The following is a 20118-nucleotide window of genomic DNA, read 5'->3' on the forward strand; positions in this document are numbered from 1 at the left end:
CTAAAACCATTATTAGACCAGAAGCTGGTTCCCTGTTTATGGTCCGAGTCTCACAAGACTGAAACACTAAAACCTATATATGGTTAGATAGACAGGATGTACTAAAATGTACCTAGGGCAATAATATTACGATAAGGGGTACTGCCCACAAAGGCATCTACTTGCCAATGCAGACAGCCAGACACCCTCGTAACATTTAAGATGGGCACCTCACCAAACTTGCCTTGTTGCAAAGGGATCCCATGATAACTACGGCTAATTGTGAGTAGTCTTAAAGATGCTAAGTGTAACAAGTCATAGAATAAAATAAAAACATCATACAATTATGAAATCAAGAATACACCGATATCATGCATATAACTTATGCATTTATATGTCACATAAATGCAACTAAAACAACAACGCAAGTGTACAAAAGATTCAAGAGAATGAACAGCCGTTGTACCGAGGAATCAATAAAGGAAGATCCAAATGAAGCCACCCCATCTTAATGAAATTGCAAAGTACAAGTTATGGGGAATGATACAAGAATGAATAGATGACTGGAGATAAAAGCTTATGGAACATGATGATTCAATAGATACCCATATCCATCAAATCCTATAATCAAACTCAAAATTACTTCCCAGTTGAGATTCCTCAGCCATCCAAATACTAGTAAGATGAAGACACCATTAGAGTTGCAGAATTTGACACACAAGCTCTTCCATGGGACAGAGAAAGGAACTTAAGTTGTTCTCCAATTACCTTCCTGTCTTGGCTCGTTTCATCCCTGTACTGTTGAATGGAGACATGCTTGGGCTCATGTGTGGGCTTTCCTCCCTCAATGTACCATTTAGCATAGCCAATTCCCTTAACTGTTGCTTTTTATAATAATCCAAGGACTCATCCTGGAAACAAAAGTTCAAAGTACGTTAGTAGTATGTGGATGCAGGGGAAAAGCAAAATACTAAGGGAAAAAAAACCCTTCAATACCACAGGCTTCAAAAGGTCCTCCAATATTGCAACAGCTTGATTCAAACGGGAATCTATTACATCTGCTGGAAATTCAGCCTCCAACAACACATGTAAAGGCTCATTTAAGTGCTCATATCCAGGTTTATCTCGAAGTTTTTCTTCCTAGAGGAAATAAGAATTAAGCCATCAGAAATTCAGATTTAACAGCTCAAAAAGAAATGGTAAAATCAAATTCTGGTAAATGAAAAAAAAATTAAAAACTGTTTGGATATTTGAATGCTGTAACATGTGAAAATAGAGTACTTTACAAAATTATCCATGGTTTTAAAAACGGAACTGCTTTGACCACCAGTTACCAGATCAAACGGTTCAACCATCCAGTCTGAACCCTGATCAGACAGTTCTCAGGTCCAAAACCGGAAGCAGAGCCATGACCAGTTCCAAAGTCAAACAGTCCAACTGTCCAGTCTGGTTTTCAAAACCATGAAGTTGCCCCTTTGACTGGAACAATTTGATAAATCTAAGGTGGTGTTTATTTTTCAGGAACCTACTTTCCCAGATAAGTGCACTTACCCATGTTTGTTTTTTGTTTAATTTACGGGTGTAAATGCATTGTGGGGGCATTTTTGATCATCTGATTTTTTTCATTTACCCTCTAGTTGGGAAATTCAACTTACCTCCGTCTAAGAAAGGGTATCACTTACCCAGGAAAGTGATACATGGAAAAATCAATTTTTCCGGGTCCCACATGTTTCTGAAATAAGATCATGGGTATGTTGGTCAATGGGAACCTCAATCCCAATGACCAAATTTTTTTTTTGATAAATAAAATCATCTTCCATTATTTCAAAGATTAGTTACATGAAAATCCCCTTAGAGGCACGAGGTGCTGCCTCTCCAAACAGCAAATACATAAATTACAACAGAGACTACATGAATGTTGATGTTAAAACAAGAGTTACAGTTGCACCCAAACGATGTTTCCCTATTTGTCCCTTGTTTTGCCAAGACATAGGCAAATGCATTAGCTGATCTCCCAGCCCACTGTACTGTTATAGACATATTTCTTGTCAGCCTTTGAATTTCTTTAACTCATTTTTGTAGCCCCAAGTGACATCCTCGGGATTATTTAACCAATCCACCACTGTCTTAGAATCCCCTCCACGCCCACTTCTTTTGCAAGAAGCATTCCTTGTATAGTTGTATTACAGCTAACAGCTCTGCCCGGATAGAGTTCCCAACACCTAAAGGGCCAGAGTAGAGTATGACAACCTCTCCAGTCTCATACCTCAATACACCTCCCATCCCAGAGGGACCCGAGTTACCCTGGCTACTCCCATCAAAATTCAGCTTCAAAGAACCAAGAGGATGGGGGACCCAGCTAGTCAATACCCACCTTGGAGGAGGAGCAGCTTGCTACTAATAGCCAATCCTTACGACAATCAGTAAAAGAGAAATGGTTAAACAATTCTAGGGTCTTTAGCCAATGCATTGACCTGTACATAATGCAGTCCTTTAAGGCTTGACTGCTCCTTCCTTTTTCCTAGAAGTGGCACTGGTATTGCAAACTATAAAAGTTCAACAAAAAGAGAGTGGAGGATTAAAGAAAAATGAAGAGATTGGAGTATGTATAAGTGGAGATCGATAAAAGGAAATTTGAGAGAAAAGAGAAGAATTAAATCGAATGAATTGTGTATGATAGTTTTTGCCCGTCCACCCTTTAACTATTCATACTCTAAATAATGGTGAAATTATTTTTTTTACCCTTTAAAGAATTGAAAGAAAATAACAATAAAACATCAATTACATATTTCTTTACTCCCCCTCAAGTAGAGCATAGATATTAATCATGCTCAACTTGCTTAGAACATAATCAAACTTCTTTTAATTAATCCCTTAATTAAGAAACCAGCCAACTGGTCCTTGGTCTTAACATATGGCAATTGAGGGAACCCATTTGTCTATCCTCTAAATTCCAGGGCATACACAGACAAATGATTGCTGAAAGGAGAATGGTTACAATATCAACAATTTATTATTCAATCCACTAAATTCAAGGGCATACCACAGTGAAGCTTGATGTGAATAATTTACAACAGGGGGAGAAGCATTAGCAATTTATTATTCAATGCTGAAATCTCTGTGTGGCAGGATATTGATTTGATGGAGGTAATTGTTTGGAAGAGTAAAAAAGGATGTTGAAACGTTTAGGAAACTTGTGGAAAGAAACAGGGTCTTTCAATTTCTTACAGGGATGAATCCAAAATATGACATTAATGTAGGGGTGAAACTTAAAGCAGCTCAGGGAAGGAAGGATGTTATATGTGAGTATTGCAAGAATGCAAAACATACAAAAGATACTTGCTGAATAACCTAGAACTTTTGCCAGCTCGGTTCAAGAATGCTAAAAATAAGAAAAGATGGAAATGGAGAGATTAGGAATGCTAATGCAGCCATGGTTCTAGATAGTGACAAGGGTTCTAATGAAAAGACTACTATTGAGCAACTGGCAGAAGTGAAGGCAGAATTTGAGAATTATCGGAGGATGATTAATCACCTTGAGAGAAAAGTTGCATCAGCTTCTAATCCTTCAGGCAATTTAAATTCCATAGCTTTTGCACAATCAAGTGTATGTGCTACTGCCAACCATGTAACTACCTTGAGTAATTGTACAATCCCTTGGATTATATATTCTAGAGCTTTTGATCATATGACTAGTATTTCTACCTTATTTAATTCCTATAACTTGATTTCTGGTCATGATAAAATAACACAAGCCAATAGCTCTCTTGCTCCTATTTCTGGCAAGGAAGACATCAAGACCACAGATTCCCTCACCCTCACCTCTATCCTTCATGTCCCTAAACTCCACAACAACCTTTTATCCGTAAGTAGCCTGACTATATCATTAAACTATTGTATAACCATTTTCCCTTATTGCAAATTTTCAAGATTTGCAGTCTTAGAAGGTGATTAGGAGTGCCCATGAGGCGAATGAAATATACCTGCTTGATGTTACTTAGCAAAGCCCAAGAAGCACCTAAAAGTCGCTTTTGGATCTCCCTCTTCAGTGTCTATTAGTCGTGTTATGTTATGCCATTTCCGACTAAGTCATTTTCTTTTTTTAGCTTTGAGTCAATTATTTCCAGTATTGTTTAAAAGAGTCAATTAGTCAAGTTTGCATTCATGTAAGTTTTTAAAGCATTGTAAAAACACTTATCCTTTGAGTAATAAAAGATCTACTTTTCTTTTCCTTATTGTGCACTCTAATGTGTGGGGGTGGCTATCAATACTTTATTTTGTTTATTGATGACTTTTCTTAGTACACTTGGATATAATTGTTGCATTCGCATGATGAAGTCCCAAAGATTGTGAAACAAGTTCATGAATTTATCCTTACACGATTTGATACTCGTATCAAGGTATTCCTCAATCAAATGATGCAAAGAAATATTTGAGAAGGGTCTTATTTCTTATCTTCATACTTTTGGGGTCATTCACCAAAGCTCTTGTGTACGCACTCCAAAATGGAGTTGTTAAACGAAAAAACCATCATATTTTTAAAATAGCCAAAAGCATTTTATTTGCCTCACATGTTCCTACCAAATTTAGGGGAGGGGGTGCTGTTTTTTTTTTTTTTTTTATCAATAACATCAACTTCATTAAATTAAGAGAATAGAGGGAAAAGAATACAAAGGGAGATAAAATAACTTAGCTCCCCAAAAACAGAAAACACAGGGAATGCAAAGAAAATTAAAAACTAGCCCAAAAAACAGCCTCCCTATTCACTCCTTGCTTGGCCAACCCATCCGCAAATGAGTTGGCACTCCTCTTCACCCAGCTGTACTGAATCTCAATGTCCCTACCCAGCCATAAGAACTGTTTTTTTCTCATTGTTAAAGTTCCACAAACCACTGACCTCTGTCTTCAACCAATTAACCACCACCTTCGAGTCACCTTCCAGAATCAAACGGCTAATATTTAGATCTTTTGCTCTTCGAATTCCTTCAAGCGTTGCAAGGATCTCAGCCCTAAAAATAGGGGGTGCTGTTATTACAACTTATCAATCATACGTTATCCCGAGTCTTGGGCTTCAAGCCTCATTTTAGCTTCTTGTTTCCAAATAAAGACCTTTGAATTTAAGGCCCGCAGATGTTTATTCCTTGATTATGACTCCACAAAGAAGGGTTACTATTCTTTTGATCCAATTAGTGGCACCCATTTTGTTTCCATGGATGTCACTTTTGCAAAGTCCATTCCCTTTTATAGTCATTCTCCTAAGGAGGAAACTTCATCTGAGTTATTTGATGTTCCTTTTCCTATTTGAGTCCAATGGTGAGCCTCTTGTTCAGTCACCTCCTTGTGTGTCTCCTCCTATTGAGTCATCTCCTAGTTCTCCCATTCTAATTCCCCCACAACTACCTCCATGTCCCCCTTCATTTGTGCCTCATCTTGTCCTTCAAAAGTGATACCAACAGAAAGGTTCAGGAATGAGCAACTTGTTTCTACTTCTACAGTTGAGTCTCCTACACTCCAAGTTGCTAAAGAGACAACGAGTAATGAGCCCATAGGCCCATACCTTTGCAGCCCCCTTTACCTGACCTTGATATCCCCATTGCCATAAGAAAGGGTAAGAGAAAGTGTAGTGCACATTGTATCTCAAAGTATCTCTCTAATGGTTTGCTCTCCCCACCATGTTATTCTTTCTTACCCTCTGTTTCCTTTTAGCCTATCACTAAATTTGTATTAGAAGAATTCTCAAAACCAGAATGGAGGGATGCTATGAAAACTGAAATAGAGGCATTACATAAGAATGATACTTAGGATGTGGTTGCTTTACGTGAGGGCAAGGAGCCTATTGGATGCAAATGGTTTTACACTATAAAATACCATGGAAATGGATCTATTGAACGATACAAGGCTCAATTGCTTGATAGAGGCTATATGCAGACATATGGGATAGATTGCTTGGAGGCATTTGCCACTGTTGCTAAGTTGACATTTGAAAGATTCTTATTATCTTTGGCAACTAATTTTGATTGCCAACTCTATCAATTTGATGTAAGCAATGCCTTTTTGAATGGGGAGTTGTCTGAAGAAGTGTATATGTCTCTTCCTCTAGGATGTATGGGAAAGAAATACAAGGTATGTAAATTGAAGAAATCATTGTATGCCTTTAAAGATAAAGAAATCGCCTAGAACTTGGTTTGAAAGGTTGATGGCTTCCCTTGTTCACTTTGGATACACACACACACATAGTTGGGCCATACTCCCTTTGTGAAAAGGAGAGGTGCTCCGTTTGCCTTCATAATTATTTGTGGATGACACTATAGTTACAAGTTACAATATGCAAGAAATTGAGAGCCTCAAACACTTTCTTAATGATGAATTTGAAATTAAAAATTTTGGGAGAATTGAGATACTTCTTGCGGATTGAAGTTGCTAGGTCCAAAGATGGGATCTTCATCTCCCAACATAAGTATCCACTTGACTTGCACACTGAAACAGGCACACTTGGTGTCAAACCTACTGCCACACCTATTGATCTAAATCATAAGCCCTCCTCTTCTGATGGAGAGTTATTTTAGAATAGGTGAGTGTTCCAAAAATTGCTTGGGAAGTTGTTGTACTTATGCATGACTTACCGTAACATTTCTTATGTTGTTAGTGTCAATAGCCAGTTTATGCATATCCCTAGAAATACACATATGGCTACAGTAGAAAGTTTTCTGTTACTTGAAGTTTATGCTAGGAAAAGGCATCCTCTTTGGAAAGCATGGTCACAAAAAACTAGAAGCACATATGGTTTCTTGGTGGTCTACATCTAGGTATTGTACTATGGTTGTTGGAAATCTGCTTTCTTGGAGGAGTCCGATGTAAGAGCCAAGAACCATCTAACTTGATTCAAACCAAATGGTTCAACCATTTAACCCAAGAACTGGTGGTCAAAGCGGTTCCATTTCCAAGTCGGTTTTTAAAACCATGTAGCACATAATCATATCCAACATCACAGGATGAAGCATGTGGTGGACAGACAATTCACTAGAGAGAGAGTGGCATCTGGAGAAGTTTGCCTACCCTTCATTGCATCTAAAGAGCAATTGGCTGATATACTTACAAAGGAAGTTCCTAAAGCTAAATTGCATCAGCATGTAAGCAAGTTGGGCATGATTGACATCTGCTCAGCTTGAGGGAGAGTGTAGATATATTGGGTCGGATGGGCCATAGCCCATAAGATAGTTCATTCTTCTGTCTTTCCTTTCTTCTTCCATTGCTTTTCTGAAAGTTTCCTTTTACTGCTACGGATCTGATTGCACCTTCATATCTCCTTTCTTCCTATTCTTTTTTGGTCACAAGGCCAAGCAAATTCTTAGTGAGTGTTGTACTCGCCAACGGAACTGTATGTATTTTCTGCTGCTTTATATGAAGGTTCTTAACTGGCCAAGAGATACTTTTGGCCAAAGCTACAAAATAGCTGACACAAGTGTCAATCATAGCTGTTACTCATTGTTGTTCTACTATGTTAATAGATGTCACAAGTGCCAAACATCTAACAGACAACATCAAAACATGAGTGTGTATCTTCCCTTACCCACACCAAAAGCACCATTACTATGGAGTATGGATTTTGTGTTGGGATACAAGAACAGCTAGGGGTAATGACTATTTATTTGTGGTTGATAGCTTCTCTAAAACAGCTCATTTTATTGATTGCCAAAAGACTTCTGATGCTTCTCATGTAGCTAACTTGATTTTTAAAGAAGTTGTCCAATTGAATGGATTACCAAGATCTATCACATCAAATTGTAACACAAGATTTCATAAACAATTTTAGAGAACTTAATGGAAGCGTATGGGCATTACCTTACAATATAGCAGTACATTTCATCCACAAACAGATGGACAAACTGGAGTGGTTAATCAAAGCTTAGGCAACTTGTTGAGGACTTTAGTTGTTGGAGATTAGTTGAAGCAATGGGATATTATCCTACCACAGACGAGTTTGCCTTCAAAAATTCAGTTAACAAATCTATAGGGAAGACTCCTTGTGAAGTTGTGTATGATCAATCACCTAAAGGTGTTGTTGATCTTAGTTCCTATAACAGGGTTGCAGCAAGTGAGTATGATGCCAAGGCTTTAGATGAATCCATTCAAGAGATTCAAGAAAACATTTGACATGAGATGAAAGAAAACAACCAAAGGTATAAAGAAGCTCCAGATAAGCATTGTTGGATGAAAGTTTCATTAGGGGGATCTTGTATTTGTGGCTCAAGAGGTTTCCTATTGGGACTTTCCATGAATTTAAGAAAAAAAAAAGATTGGCCTCTGTCGAATGCTGAAACGGTTTGAGGACAACACATATGAAATTGAACTACCTCCAGGTTTGTCCACTTCACCCACTTTTAATGTCGCAGTTCTTTTTATCAATGGAGGCCTAGAACTAACAACAAAGGTTGATCAAGGACAGGCACAAAAGGCCAAAAGTTCTAATGAATTTGAACAAGTAGTAGGAGTAGAAATCACTATTTGCTGATTCAGTCAAGCTTCTTGTGAGAGAAAGAGGGGGAAGGTGAAGATTTCAGCAGTAGAGAAGGAAGGAGAAGAAGAAAAGAGTAGGAGGTCAACTAGAGTTATGAGAAAAGTTAACCCTAGCCGCCAGCCCCTCATTATATTTATATTTAACTTAGGGATGAGATATTACAAGGACGCCCTTAGTAGGGCGGCTACTAAAACTGAATAGTCACAACTTTAAAAAATAAAAAACTAATGGGCCGAAGGCCCAACAACTTCCTAATTAAATAAAAACAAACTAAAGACAAACCGGGCCACTCAACAAAACAAGCCGGCCCACTCAACACTCCCCCTCAAGTTGGTGGGAGTAAATGTCACACATTCCCAACTTGCGTAGATCATGCTCCAGCTTGTTCTTTGCAACACCCTTTGTGAGAACATCAGCGAGCTGCAGATTAGAAGCAATGTATGGAAGACAGACTTCTCCAGAAGTTACCCTTTCTCTGATAAAATGTCTATCCACTTCAATGTGCTTAGTTCGGTCATGCTGGACTGGGTTATGGGCAATGTTAATTGTTGCATGGTTATCACAGTATAGCATCATGGGTTCTTCTGCCTGTACACCAATTTCTTCCAACAGAGAACGGATCCAGAGAAGTTATGAAACTCCATGCGCCATGGCCCTGTATTCGGCTTCAACACTTGATCTTGCCACCACTGTTTGTTTCTTACTCTTCCATGAGACTAGGGTGCACTCTCCTGAAGTTGATCTCCTGTCATCAAGGCATCCTGCCCAATCGGCATCTATATAAGCCTCTAGTTTCAACTGTTCATGATCAGTAAACAATATGCCTCTGCCTGGATGTCCCTTCAGATAAGCAAGCCTGTCAACTGCCTCCCAATGCTGGACTCGTGGGGCATGCATGTATTGACTTACTACACTCACTGCATAGGAAATGTTTTGGTCTTGACATACACAAGTATAGCACCCGACCCATAAGTCTCTGATATCTCCCAATGTCCTTTACTGGTTCACCTTTTGTTGCACTTATTTTATGGTTTTGATCAATAGGGGTGCTAATTGCCTTTGTTCCAAGCTTCCCTGTCTCTTGAAAAAGGTCCAAGACATACTTCCTTTGAGAGATAAAAATTCCATGTTTCGATCTTGCAACTTCGATGCCTAAGAAGTATCTCAGTTCTCCAAGATCCTTAATTTCAAATTCCTTATGTAGGTTCCTCTTCAGACTATCAATCTCACTCAAATCATTCCCAGTGACAACAATATCATCCACATAAACAATTAGGACTGACACCAAAGATCCCCTGCGCTTCATAAACAAAGTGTGATCGGATTGAGTTTGAGTGTAGCCAAAATCAATCAAGGCCTTTCTGAATCTATCAAACAATGCTCTGGGAGATTGTTTCAAGCCATATAGTGACTTCTTAAGCCTGCATACCTTTCCCTTTCCAATATCATTGTAGAAGCCAGTAGGAAGATCCATATACACTTCTTCTTGCAGATCTCCATTTAGGAAAGCATTCTTCACATCCAGTTGAAACAAGGGCCAAGAGTATGAGGCAGCAAGGGAAAGGAGTATCCGAACGGAGGTCATCTTTGCAACTGGCACAAAGGTCTCTAAATAATCAATGCCATAGGCCTGTGTGTATCCTTTTGCGACAAGTCTTGCCTTGTACCTCTCTATACTTCCATTTGCCTTATATTTTACTATGTAAACCCATCTGCATCCAATTGTCTCCTTGCCTTCTGGTGGGTCCACAATGTCCCATGTCTGATTCTTAATCAAAGCTTCCATCTCTTCCTGCATATTTGTCTTCCACTCAGGTTTGGAGAGAGCCTCACTAACACCCTTGGGTATAGACATTGAATCAAGAGAAGAGAGAAAAGCACGGTAGGAAGGAGAAAGTCCACTGTAGGATAAGTACTGTGAAATACAATGAGCAGTACACTTTCTCTTCCCTTTTCTAAGAGCAATAGGGAGATCAAGGTTATCAGTAACAGAGTTAGTAGGATCAATGGGAACTGAAATAGTAGCGGGATCAAGAGGAATACCTGAATCCATATCAGCCGAATCTGGAGTCTCCAAGGGATCGACAGGAAGTGGTGTGAGTTCTTGTAGTGGAATCAACCGCCTTGTGAAGTCTCTGTCGTGAGTAATGCTGAGAAACAGAGCGCAAAGGAGGTGGCAAGGTAGGTGGCACCGGATGGTGGTCAAGCACAGGAGGTGACACAGGGACTAGAACTGGGAGAGGGATAGACTACTGACTTACTTCCCCAAAACACTCCCCCTGAGAAGGATTCTGTGAGAAGAAGTACGTGGATTCAAAAAAGCTGACATCCATGGTAACACGATTCCCAGAGACTGGATCATAGCAACGGTACCCTTTCTGATTCTCTGCATATTCAAGGAAGACACATTTCTTTGCCTTGGGATCAAGCTTCGAGTGGTGAGGACCAAGGATGTGTGCAAAGCATACACACTCAAACACCCTGAGAGGAACATGAAACATCTCCCTCCGAGGAAAAAGAAGGCTGAATGGAGTGTTGAATCCAAGTATACGAGAAGGCACCCTGTTAATCAGATATACTGTTGTGAGAACTGCATCACCCCAAAACCGAACCGGAACTGTAGATGTGATCATCATGCTTCTTGCGGTCTCAACAATGTATCTGTTCTTCCTTTCTGCAACACCATTCTGTTGTGGACTGTAGGAGTAGTTGCTCTGATGGACAACACCATATTCTAACAAATACGAGGCAAGATGTCTTTTAAAATATTCCCTGGCATTGTAAGATCTGAACACTTTTATTCTTGTTCCAAACTATGTTAGTACCATCTGATGAAATTGTCGCACCAAGGATGGTACTTCATCGTGGGATTTCAACAGGTAAATCCAAGAGTATCGAGAGAAATCATCCACAAATAGGAGAAAATAGCGATAGCCTCCCATAGAAGGAACATGGTAAGGACCCCACACATCCGAATGAATAACATCAAAAGAAGAAGAACATCTTTTATTACTAGGTTTAAAAGAATGTCTACAATGCTTTCCAAGTAGACAACCTTCACACTCCAGACTTGACAGACTAACAGACTCAAAAAGTTTTGGAAACAAAGAACTCAAAGAAGAAAAAGACAAAAGGCCCAAACGATTATGCCAAAGCATAATCTGACTCACAGATCCTGACTCACTGTCCCTGATAACATGATGACTCTGGTGAGGGGGAACATCCAGGAGGTAGATTCCATTCACTTCACGACCACTCCCAATCGTCCTCTTTGAATAAAGATCCTGCAAAATACAACGTCCAGGAGAAAAAATTACTGAGCAATTCAAATTCTTAGTCAAACTACTAACATATAACAAATTTGTGCTCAATCTGGGAACATGAAGAACAGAGGGTAAACAAATAGAATCATTAATCTTGACAGATCCCTTCCCAGCAATAGGAACATGGGATCCATCAGTAGTGGAGACCCTATCTCTGCTAGAACAGAGCTGGTAAGAGGAAAAAATAGTGGAGCTATGGGTCATGTGCCCTAAGGCTCCAGAATCTATAATCCAATGAGGTCTCTCCTTACCTGAAGTGGAAACATAATTTGCAGTGATGTGTGAACTACCTGTGTGAGCAAAGGAGGTAGAGTGAGCTCCACTAGTGCCACCTGTACCTTGTTGTCCGCTTGCGGCTGAACTGGAACTAGTTGTATCCCGCTGCTTCAGAAGTAACCCATACCTCTCAAGTTCGGCCCTTACTGCAACAGATGCAACAGACTCCAAAGCAGCTGTAATAGGAGGGGCCGGAGTGTCACCAGTAATTGCCATGTGTGCATTTCCCTTCATATTTCTCAATCTAGTCAGCACAAGATGTGGGTGAAGCTTCCAACAAGTACCTCTTGTATGTTTAGGCTTCTTACAGTAGTCACAAACCAAGTCTCTTTTGTCTTCCTTCTTGATTTCACCGCCACTTTGTTTAGGTTTCATAGCACTTACCATGGCAGACTGATTAGAAATTTAGGTTTTCATCATCACATCCCTCCTGCACTCCTCCCCTGACACAAAAGCATATGCTTGGGAGAGAGTGACACTATATCCCTGGAAAGAAGATGTTGTCGTGCAATATCATACTCAAGGTTAAGGCCAGAAAGGAATTCAAACACCCTATACTTCTCTAAATGTCTCTGATAGGTAGTCGCATCTTTGGTGGTTTCCCAAGCAAAGGTCTCCAAATGGTCAATCTCCTGCCACAAGGTCTTAAGGGCTGAAAAATAGGCTGCAACAGATCTATCTCCCTGCCTTGTAGCAATAATCTGATTTCTCAGTTGATAAGCCCTAGCAACATTCTCTCTTTGTGAATAGGTTTCTGCAACTCCATCCCATATTTCCTTAGCAGTGTTTGCCCGTAAGAAATTTTTACTTATATGTGGCAACATGAAATTACACAACCAAGTCATCACCATATAATTTTCCTGCACCCACCGGGAGTTGCTAGTTTCGGGTTTCACCTCTTCGCCAGTGATATACCCTAGTTTCCTATAAGCCCCAATGACCATCTTTGCAGATTGTGACCATTCCAAGTAGTTTGCACCATCCAACCTAACTGTAGTAATGATTCCAGCCCCGAAGGGGTCTCCAGTACCCCCTCCCACTGGTCCCATTTCACTCTCGAGCTTATTTTCAACTCTATGGCCCTCCATGCTTCTCAATAAAGGTAAAGAAAATAACTGAAAATTGCAGCAAGATCAAACAAGACACCTTTTGGAACCAACAACACTTTCTTGGTGTCCTGGGCTTTCTTCCCACAAAAGATTCATTTTCTGTGGGATGGGAGAAGAGAGAGAAAAGACAACCGCTCTCTCTAGAGACCTCCAAACCACGTGGGACTTGAATCGCCCCTTACAAAAAACTCCAAGGAACCCTAAAAAACTAGGGCGCCATTTCCTAGGCCAAAATTGAAGAGTCCAGCAAAAACAAGACTCTTCCCATTTCTCTAGTTTTTCCTGATTCTGATGAGAAACCCTAGACCAGCTACAGGGCACACAGATCCATCAAGAAAATCCAAAAACTGGGCTTACCTGAGAGCTTCGATCAGCCTCTTAAATCACCATGCAGTCAGCCGATCTAGGGCTGCATGAGAGAACAACTTCAAGAACCTTCAACCTGCTCTGATACCAAGTAGAAATCACTATTTGCTGATTCAGTCAAGCTTCTTGTGAGAGAAAGAGGGAGAAGGTGAAGATTTCAGCAGTAGAGAAGGAAGGAGAAGAAGAAAAGAGTAGGAGGTCAACTAGAGTCATGAGAAAAGTTAACCCTAGCCGCCAGCCCCTCATTATATTTATATTTAACTTAGAGATGAGATATTACAAGGATGCCCTTAGTAGGGTGGCTACTAAAACTGAATAGTCACAACTTTAAAAAATAAAAAACTAATGGGCCGAAGGCCCAACAACTTCCTAATTAAATAAAAACAAACTAAAGACAAACTGGGCGACTCAACAAAACAAATCGGTCCACTCAACAGAAAGCGTAGAAGATGTTTGAATTACCAACAATCAAAGTGGACCCTATTTTGGATAGCTTTGTTGACAGTTTGGGTCCAGGGGCATTTGGGTGTTCATCGATTGGGTTTCTTGGGTCTTCCTGTAACAAAAGTCATCTTTTTGGGTGGTTTCTATGAAGTTAGTTTGTTCTTAATGAGTTATTTCTGAAGGTACCATTTTAGGGGCTTGTTTGTAAATATTTTAGTTGGCTTCTCCAGCAAGGCGCAAGCAATTGAGCCTTATAAAAGAGAAGGGTGTTGTTTTTGTGGGGATATTTTTTGTTCTCTCTCTTGTTTGAGCTATAATTCATCCCTAGCTAGGGAAGTATTGGGAGCTTGGGTTTTGAGGATTCAACCCATTTTGATGCCTTCCTGAACCCTCCCTTTATAGCATGTCCACACGAGAGACCAGCCTGACACCAATATTACTCTAGCAGAATTGTTCCAAGAGTTCTACTTCAGGTTCAGGTTTGAAATCCCTAAGAATTCAACTTGTTTTGTTGTTTTCAGCTTGGTATTTTTATGCTTATTGTTGTACACTTGAAGTGCTGCATATAACTTGTAAAAAATCCATGCCATTTCCCTTGTCTTCTCATTCTACTTTACCAGATTGAAGTTTGATAGAAGATTAAACAATGCTGAACTGAATGCACAAAGGAACCTTTTTTTTCTTTTTTCTTCCTTTGGTCATAACTCATAAGACAAAAAGGACATTGTTAAGGGTTGTCTGACTACTAGGTGGCTTAAGAGTTGTTAAAAGCCATCAATATGCTAGTTAGGTTGTCTCCTCAGATTGTACAGAACTAGATTTATTGATGTGACAGTATTTCTGGCATGTGTGAGCATGTGTGAGCATGCTCGTTGATAGTATGTTGTTGCATGTTGTTGTTGTTTATTACCTGTTTAGATCTGGATTGGTGAAAAGAATGACTAGAAGGAAATGCTAGTCATTTGTTGGTGAATAATCCCTAAAAATGATTCAGCCTCATCCTTTTATTACAAGAATAAAAAAAACAACTCAAACAACTAGTGAATTGAGCTGCCCCTGAAACTGCTAGTTGTTCTATCATGTTAAGATCATCCACATAAGACCTGTATGAATCCGACTTCTCAAGGTCGAACCCTAGAAAGCACAATAATTAGGAAAGAAACTCACACATCATTTAGGCATTTTGTAAGATGCTTATAGATAGAATAGATGGTTAATAGGTAATTTGGTTATATGGACAGAGGTAAAAATCGAAACCATCAGGAAGATAATCCTTGACCAATAATGGAAGAGAAAGATGTTAGACAGTTTTGTATGCCCTTAGCTTCAATCAAGAATGATGTACTTTATGAATTTATTGTAAATGAATAAAAGTACATATTTGATTCATGTTCCCTTGGTATGTTTCTGTGTAATACCCTTAAACTGGACACTTAATGAGACTCGTGTTAGTTTAGATTGTTCACAGCCAGTGGATCGGTCTGGGGAGACCTATCTTGACAAGGCTGACACTGTAGTGCCACCAAGTCGGTTGGGGTGGCCTGTCTCAGCTGCCAGGGTGAGACCCTAGGCACATACAGTGTAGGATTAATAGAACCTTTGAATCGGACCAGATTTCCAGTATTGCCCTGGACCTTGGAAATAGATGGGCAAAACTGGAAAGTTACACCTAACCCCTAGACTCGATTATGATACTACACTAGATGTCGGATTGGGCTGTCTTTGATGTACCAATCAGTGAGATCCTTAGCAAGGGTCAAAACCTGGGTATGTTGGGAAAATCCGAGAATTCATCTGAGTGGGTGATCATAGTGAAAGGATCAGCCCCTTTGTCGGACAAAGGTAATGATCGGGGATGCACTCTCTCTAATGGAAACCAAGACTGCCGGCAACCGATTTCAACCGTTGAAATTTGTTTTTGCAAAGTATATTTTATATGAGATATAGAAGTATATATTATGGTTTCTAAAATGTTTGCAAAATGTTTTAATTCCCGGGATCCATATAAGTAGAGAGTGCAACACTGTTCCTTGCAGCCGAGGGAGAGGTCCTCTCTTGTCGGGCAGTGTATGATCATTATGAGCTGAGAGGTTAAGTATAAGACCATTAAGGATAATACCTAATGGGCTAATCTTGCATCTGCCCACAGTCCCTGGGTGTTACAAGGTGGCTTGGCCCAGGGACCACTTAGGGTAAGTGTTGGGCCCATAGAGCCCATAAGATGGGATTCAGGGGGTGCACTGTCCATAACAGTGTATTCGGCCAGGCCTTGTAACAAAGGCTGGGCCGAACCCATGTGGCTGATGTGTAGATCAATGTTTGGGTCCCACACCATACAAAAGCCCAACTGGGCAACAGTTTGGAAGGCTAATTGAGTACATAACCTTAAATGGGCCTTAAGCCCATTTCAAACTGGGCTGATTTGATCAGTCAATTATATGGGGCGAATTCTGAGATAGATTAGCAGATACGATAGGGTCTTAACCCTATCCACTCAGAGAGTCCAGATCTGAATGTGATTCAGATTTAGAAACCTCCTAATGAGATTAGGAAAAAGCTAATCTAATCTGTAGATAAGATAAGGGTTTATCCCTATCACCTAAAGAGAGATCTTATCCAAATCAGCTCCTAATTGGATTAGGAGCTGATCTTTTAGGTTAATAAAAGAAGGGGGCGGCAGCCTAAGAAAGAGAGACATCTGATTCTCTTGAGAGCTGAGAAAAATCACAGAAAGAGAGATTTCTGCACCCTGCGAATTCTCTCCTGCCGCTTCCTTCCTGCCGCCGCCATTGCCTTTAGTTTGATCTCCAGTTCTTGGGAGAAATCAAGATCTGATCTTGATTCCAATCTTTTGGAAAAAGATTGGTTGGAGCTATACTCGCAAGCCATCCAGTTGATTCTTGCGAAGGGTCAAGTTCTTTTGGAAAAACATTGTTGATTCCGCTCCATCCTGCACTGCGCCATTTTCAGTGGGAGCAGATTTTGGATCCTTCCTTGGGCGTGAACACCTCAATTGGGAGATATTGTTTCTCCGTATCAGGTATATCCTCCCTCCTACCCCTTTTGGTTCAGATCTGATTTGGTTTATGGTTCAAGATTGATCCTTGAAAATATGTTTTCTGAAATAGGAAATTCGATTCCCTGCAAAGTTGGGAGAAAATTTTTTGAAATTCGCCCTATCTATTCCGCAAGATTTGGGCGTCCATGTGATGGATATCCCATCCCTTCAAAAGAACTATCTACAAGTCTCACTTTATCTCCACTGGAGAGCCACTAATATGGGGATAATAGGCTAGACTTACTAGTAGAATTCATTAGCCTGATTACTTGAATGTGCAAAATAGGATGTAAAGGGAACAAGAAAAGAACCTTATAACTGATGAAGAACGTGAGCATATTGCTCAAGATGCTCATGCATGTAACTAAGTAGATCATTTGGATCCACAACTAGATGAGTTGTCCTGGAATGCTGTGGGTTAACTATTTGCTAGCATCCCCCAACTTTGAGCTGCATTAAACTTCTGTCAAACTTGCTTCTAAACTTCTTCAAGTTCCCAACCAAATCCCATCAAGACTCTTTACTTCTTTAGTATCTCTAGGCATTTCATAATAAGTACATAAATATTTGGAATGTCACAGTGTCTCATAGAGCTCAAAGAAGCCCCATTTATAATCATTGATAGGAAAAAAAACATCATTCAATTTTCCTAGCTAACCACAGCTTCTAAAGAGCACAAAACAAGAAAAGCCACTTTGCAGACAATAAAACCAACAACAGAACAACCATATTCCGGTCCATAAGAACATAAAACCAACCACCCAAAAACAAAACCCTTTAAGGCCACTATTACCAGTTGGTCAAGGATAAATGCAGGGTGTACAGTTCTTACTTCAGTAGATACAATTTTTGTAAAAGACAACACTAAGAATTAGCAAGCAACCCAACATACTAATTATCACCATTAGAAATTGAGGTACTTCTGTGTTTTTAACCAGTGATGTGCCTGGTATGTAAAATTCAGGGCTGCAACTTGGGCAGGCTCAAGCTGGCATTTGTTAACATTTGAACGGACCCAGGCCCTGTGCTGTGAAGAAGGTACCCGACTTGCACCCCCAATAAAAATGTGATGTGCCCAAATCAATGCTCTAAAACTAATCACATTATTCTCTTTTTTGCACTGCCCATTCAACTTAATTTTGATGAATGTCATTTAATTGAACTATCCATCACTTCATTGAAACAAAAGATTATGTCATTTAATTGAACTATCCACTTCATTGAAACAAAAGATTATGTCATTTAATTGAACTGTCCATTTCATTGAAACAAAAGATTATGCCATTTAATTGAACTGTCCATTTCATTGAAACAAAAGATTAAGTTCACAATACCTTAACAGAGTCCTTTACAGAGCCTCGACCTCTTATGTACACCCTACATTGTGTGGTAGCCTCAACTCTTTTCAAGGAGTTACCTCTTGGTCCCAATAGTCGGCCAACAAAGTTATACTGTGGACCATACACGGTGTTATGGCAAACTTAACAATGGTTGTCAATCTATACTTGAAAAAGGAGAACAGAATATAGTTTACATACATTCGGAAATTTATCAACAGGAACATCAAGTCTGATAACTTTCTTTACAACAGGACTAGTTGGAACTCCAGTTGCCCCAGTCCAGCCCATTGAAGATGCTTGGAAGGTGCCCATCCGTTGGAGAAGCCCATTTTCCTGAAGCAAGGTGTACTAGAATAAATAAAAATTAGGAAAGTAAACAAGTAGAAGAAAATGGCAAGATAGATTTAGCACTTTATATGATACATATTTTATTTTCCTTCAATTCTTTTAAATTTCATGAAGAAATGCAAAGAGTGTACTGATAATTCAATCACTCTATAGAAAGTGACAACCTTTAAACTGTTTCCCCTAAATGATGAACTATGTCTTCATGTAATCACCAACTGTCTCTCCCTATTGAATCACATTAATCAAAACCATCTATATTAAAAGGGCCTGAGAAATTCTCCTTTAGGATTTGGGCTTTAATCTCACATCAATATGGTGGCCTATGCCAAATGGAGATAAAAGACTAACTGATGCAGATACTGAAGCAAGGAAAGAACTCATAGAAGAACAAACCAGTTTTCCAATACACCAATTTCAGAATGTTTGGGTGAGAGGACGATGTTAATATTGTTTCCCAGTCCAAATTGGAAACTGTAAAGGTTCATCCGAGTTCATAAATTAGAAGTCAATTTGGGTCAGTTTCCTATTTTGAATAAATATAGGAAGTCAATGAATTCAGCCTGTAACCTCTGTTATCTCTGTTATCAACAACAAAGGCTCATGCACAAGCAAGTTGTTCTCACACCTCTAGTGGAGACTGCATCTCCCATCATAACAAGTCAAACCCCTTCTACCCCCACTACATTTCCAGACCTAGACCTACTTATTGCTATTAGAAAGGGTAAACGAAAGTGTACAACTCACTATATCTCCAAACACCTTTCTTACAGTCTACTTTCCCCTAACTCTGTTTCTTCACAAGCCATCCCTAGATCTGTAACAAAAGCCTTACCTACACCAAAATGGAGGGATTCTATGAGGACAAAAACAGATGCTTTGCATTAGAGCAATACCTAGGACATTGTGGATTTGCCTGATGGGAAAGAACCGGTTGGTTGTAAGTGGGTATACACTATCAAGTACCATAGTGACGGTACTATTTAGAGGCTTAAGGCTCGTTTGGTAGCGAAAGGGACACTCAAATGTATAGAACTAACTGCTTGGAGACCTTTGCTTATATAGCCTTTTTTGTGATGAGGAAAGACTCTTTGGAAACCTTCCTTAGCGCTTATGTTAATGATAGTGCTTACTGGTAATGATGTAAAGGAAGCTCATAGACTAAAGAAGTTTTTGGACACTGAGTTTGAAATTAAAGATTTGTGGGATTTAAGGTATTACCTAGGAATAGATGTTGCTTGGCTAAAGAAAGCTTTCATTTATTTGCAAAAGTATGTTCTTCACCTTATCATCAAGACTAGAAAACATGGCACCAAACTTGCCTCTATACCTATAGATTTACATCATAAACTCTCGACTA

General features: G+C 39.6%; 1 protein-coding gene across 2 annotated transcripts in view; it reads right to left on the bottom strand.

Moving 5' to 3' along the window:
* Nucleotides 1-297: 297 nt before the first annotated feature.
* LOC104588969 (KH domain-containing protein At1g09660/At1g09670) overlaps nucleotides 298-20118 on the bottom strand; it is a 41423-nt gene continuing 21602 nt past the window's right edge. Inside the window, exons 4-7 of one of the 2 annotated variants that reach the window (XM_010247119.3) lie at nucleotides 18612-18746; nucleotides 18408-18524; nucleotides 976-1119; nucleotides 298-890 (exon numbers count right to left, since the gene is read on the bottom strand). In XM_010247119.3, coding sequence (XP_010245421.1) covers nucleotides 744-890; nucleotides 976-1119; nucleotides 18408-18524; nucleotides 18612-18746 — 543 coding nt within the window. In that variant the 3' untranslated portion in view covers nucleotides 298-743. Of the gene's footprint in view, nucleotides 891-975; nucleotides 1120-18407; nucleotides 18525-18611; nucleotides 18762-20118 lie in introns of both variants that reach the window. The other variant, XM_010247118.3, reaches the window with a different exon arrangement.

The sequence above is a fragment of the Nelumbo nucifera genome, chromosome 1, assembly GCF_055504915.1.
Source record: "Nelumbo nucifera cultivar China Antique chromosome 1, China Antique-T2T, whole genome shotgun sequence".
Classification (NCBI taxonomy): Eukaryota; Viridiplantae; Streptophyta; class Magnoliopsida; order Proteales; family Nelumbonaceae; genus Nelumbo; species Nelumbo nucifera.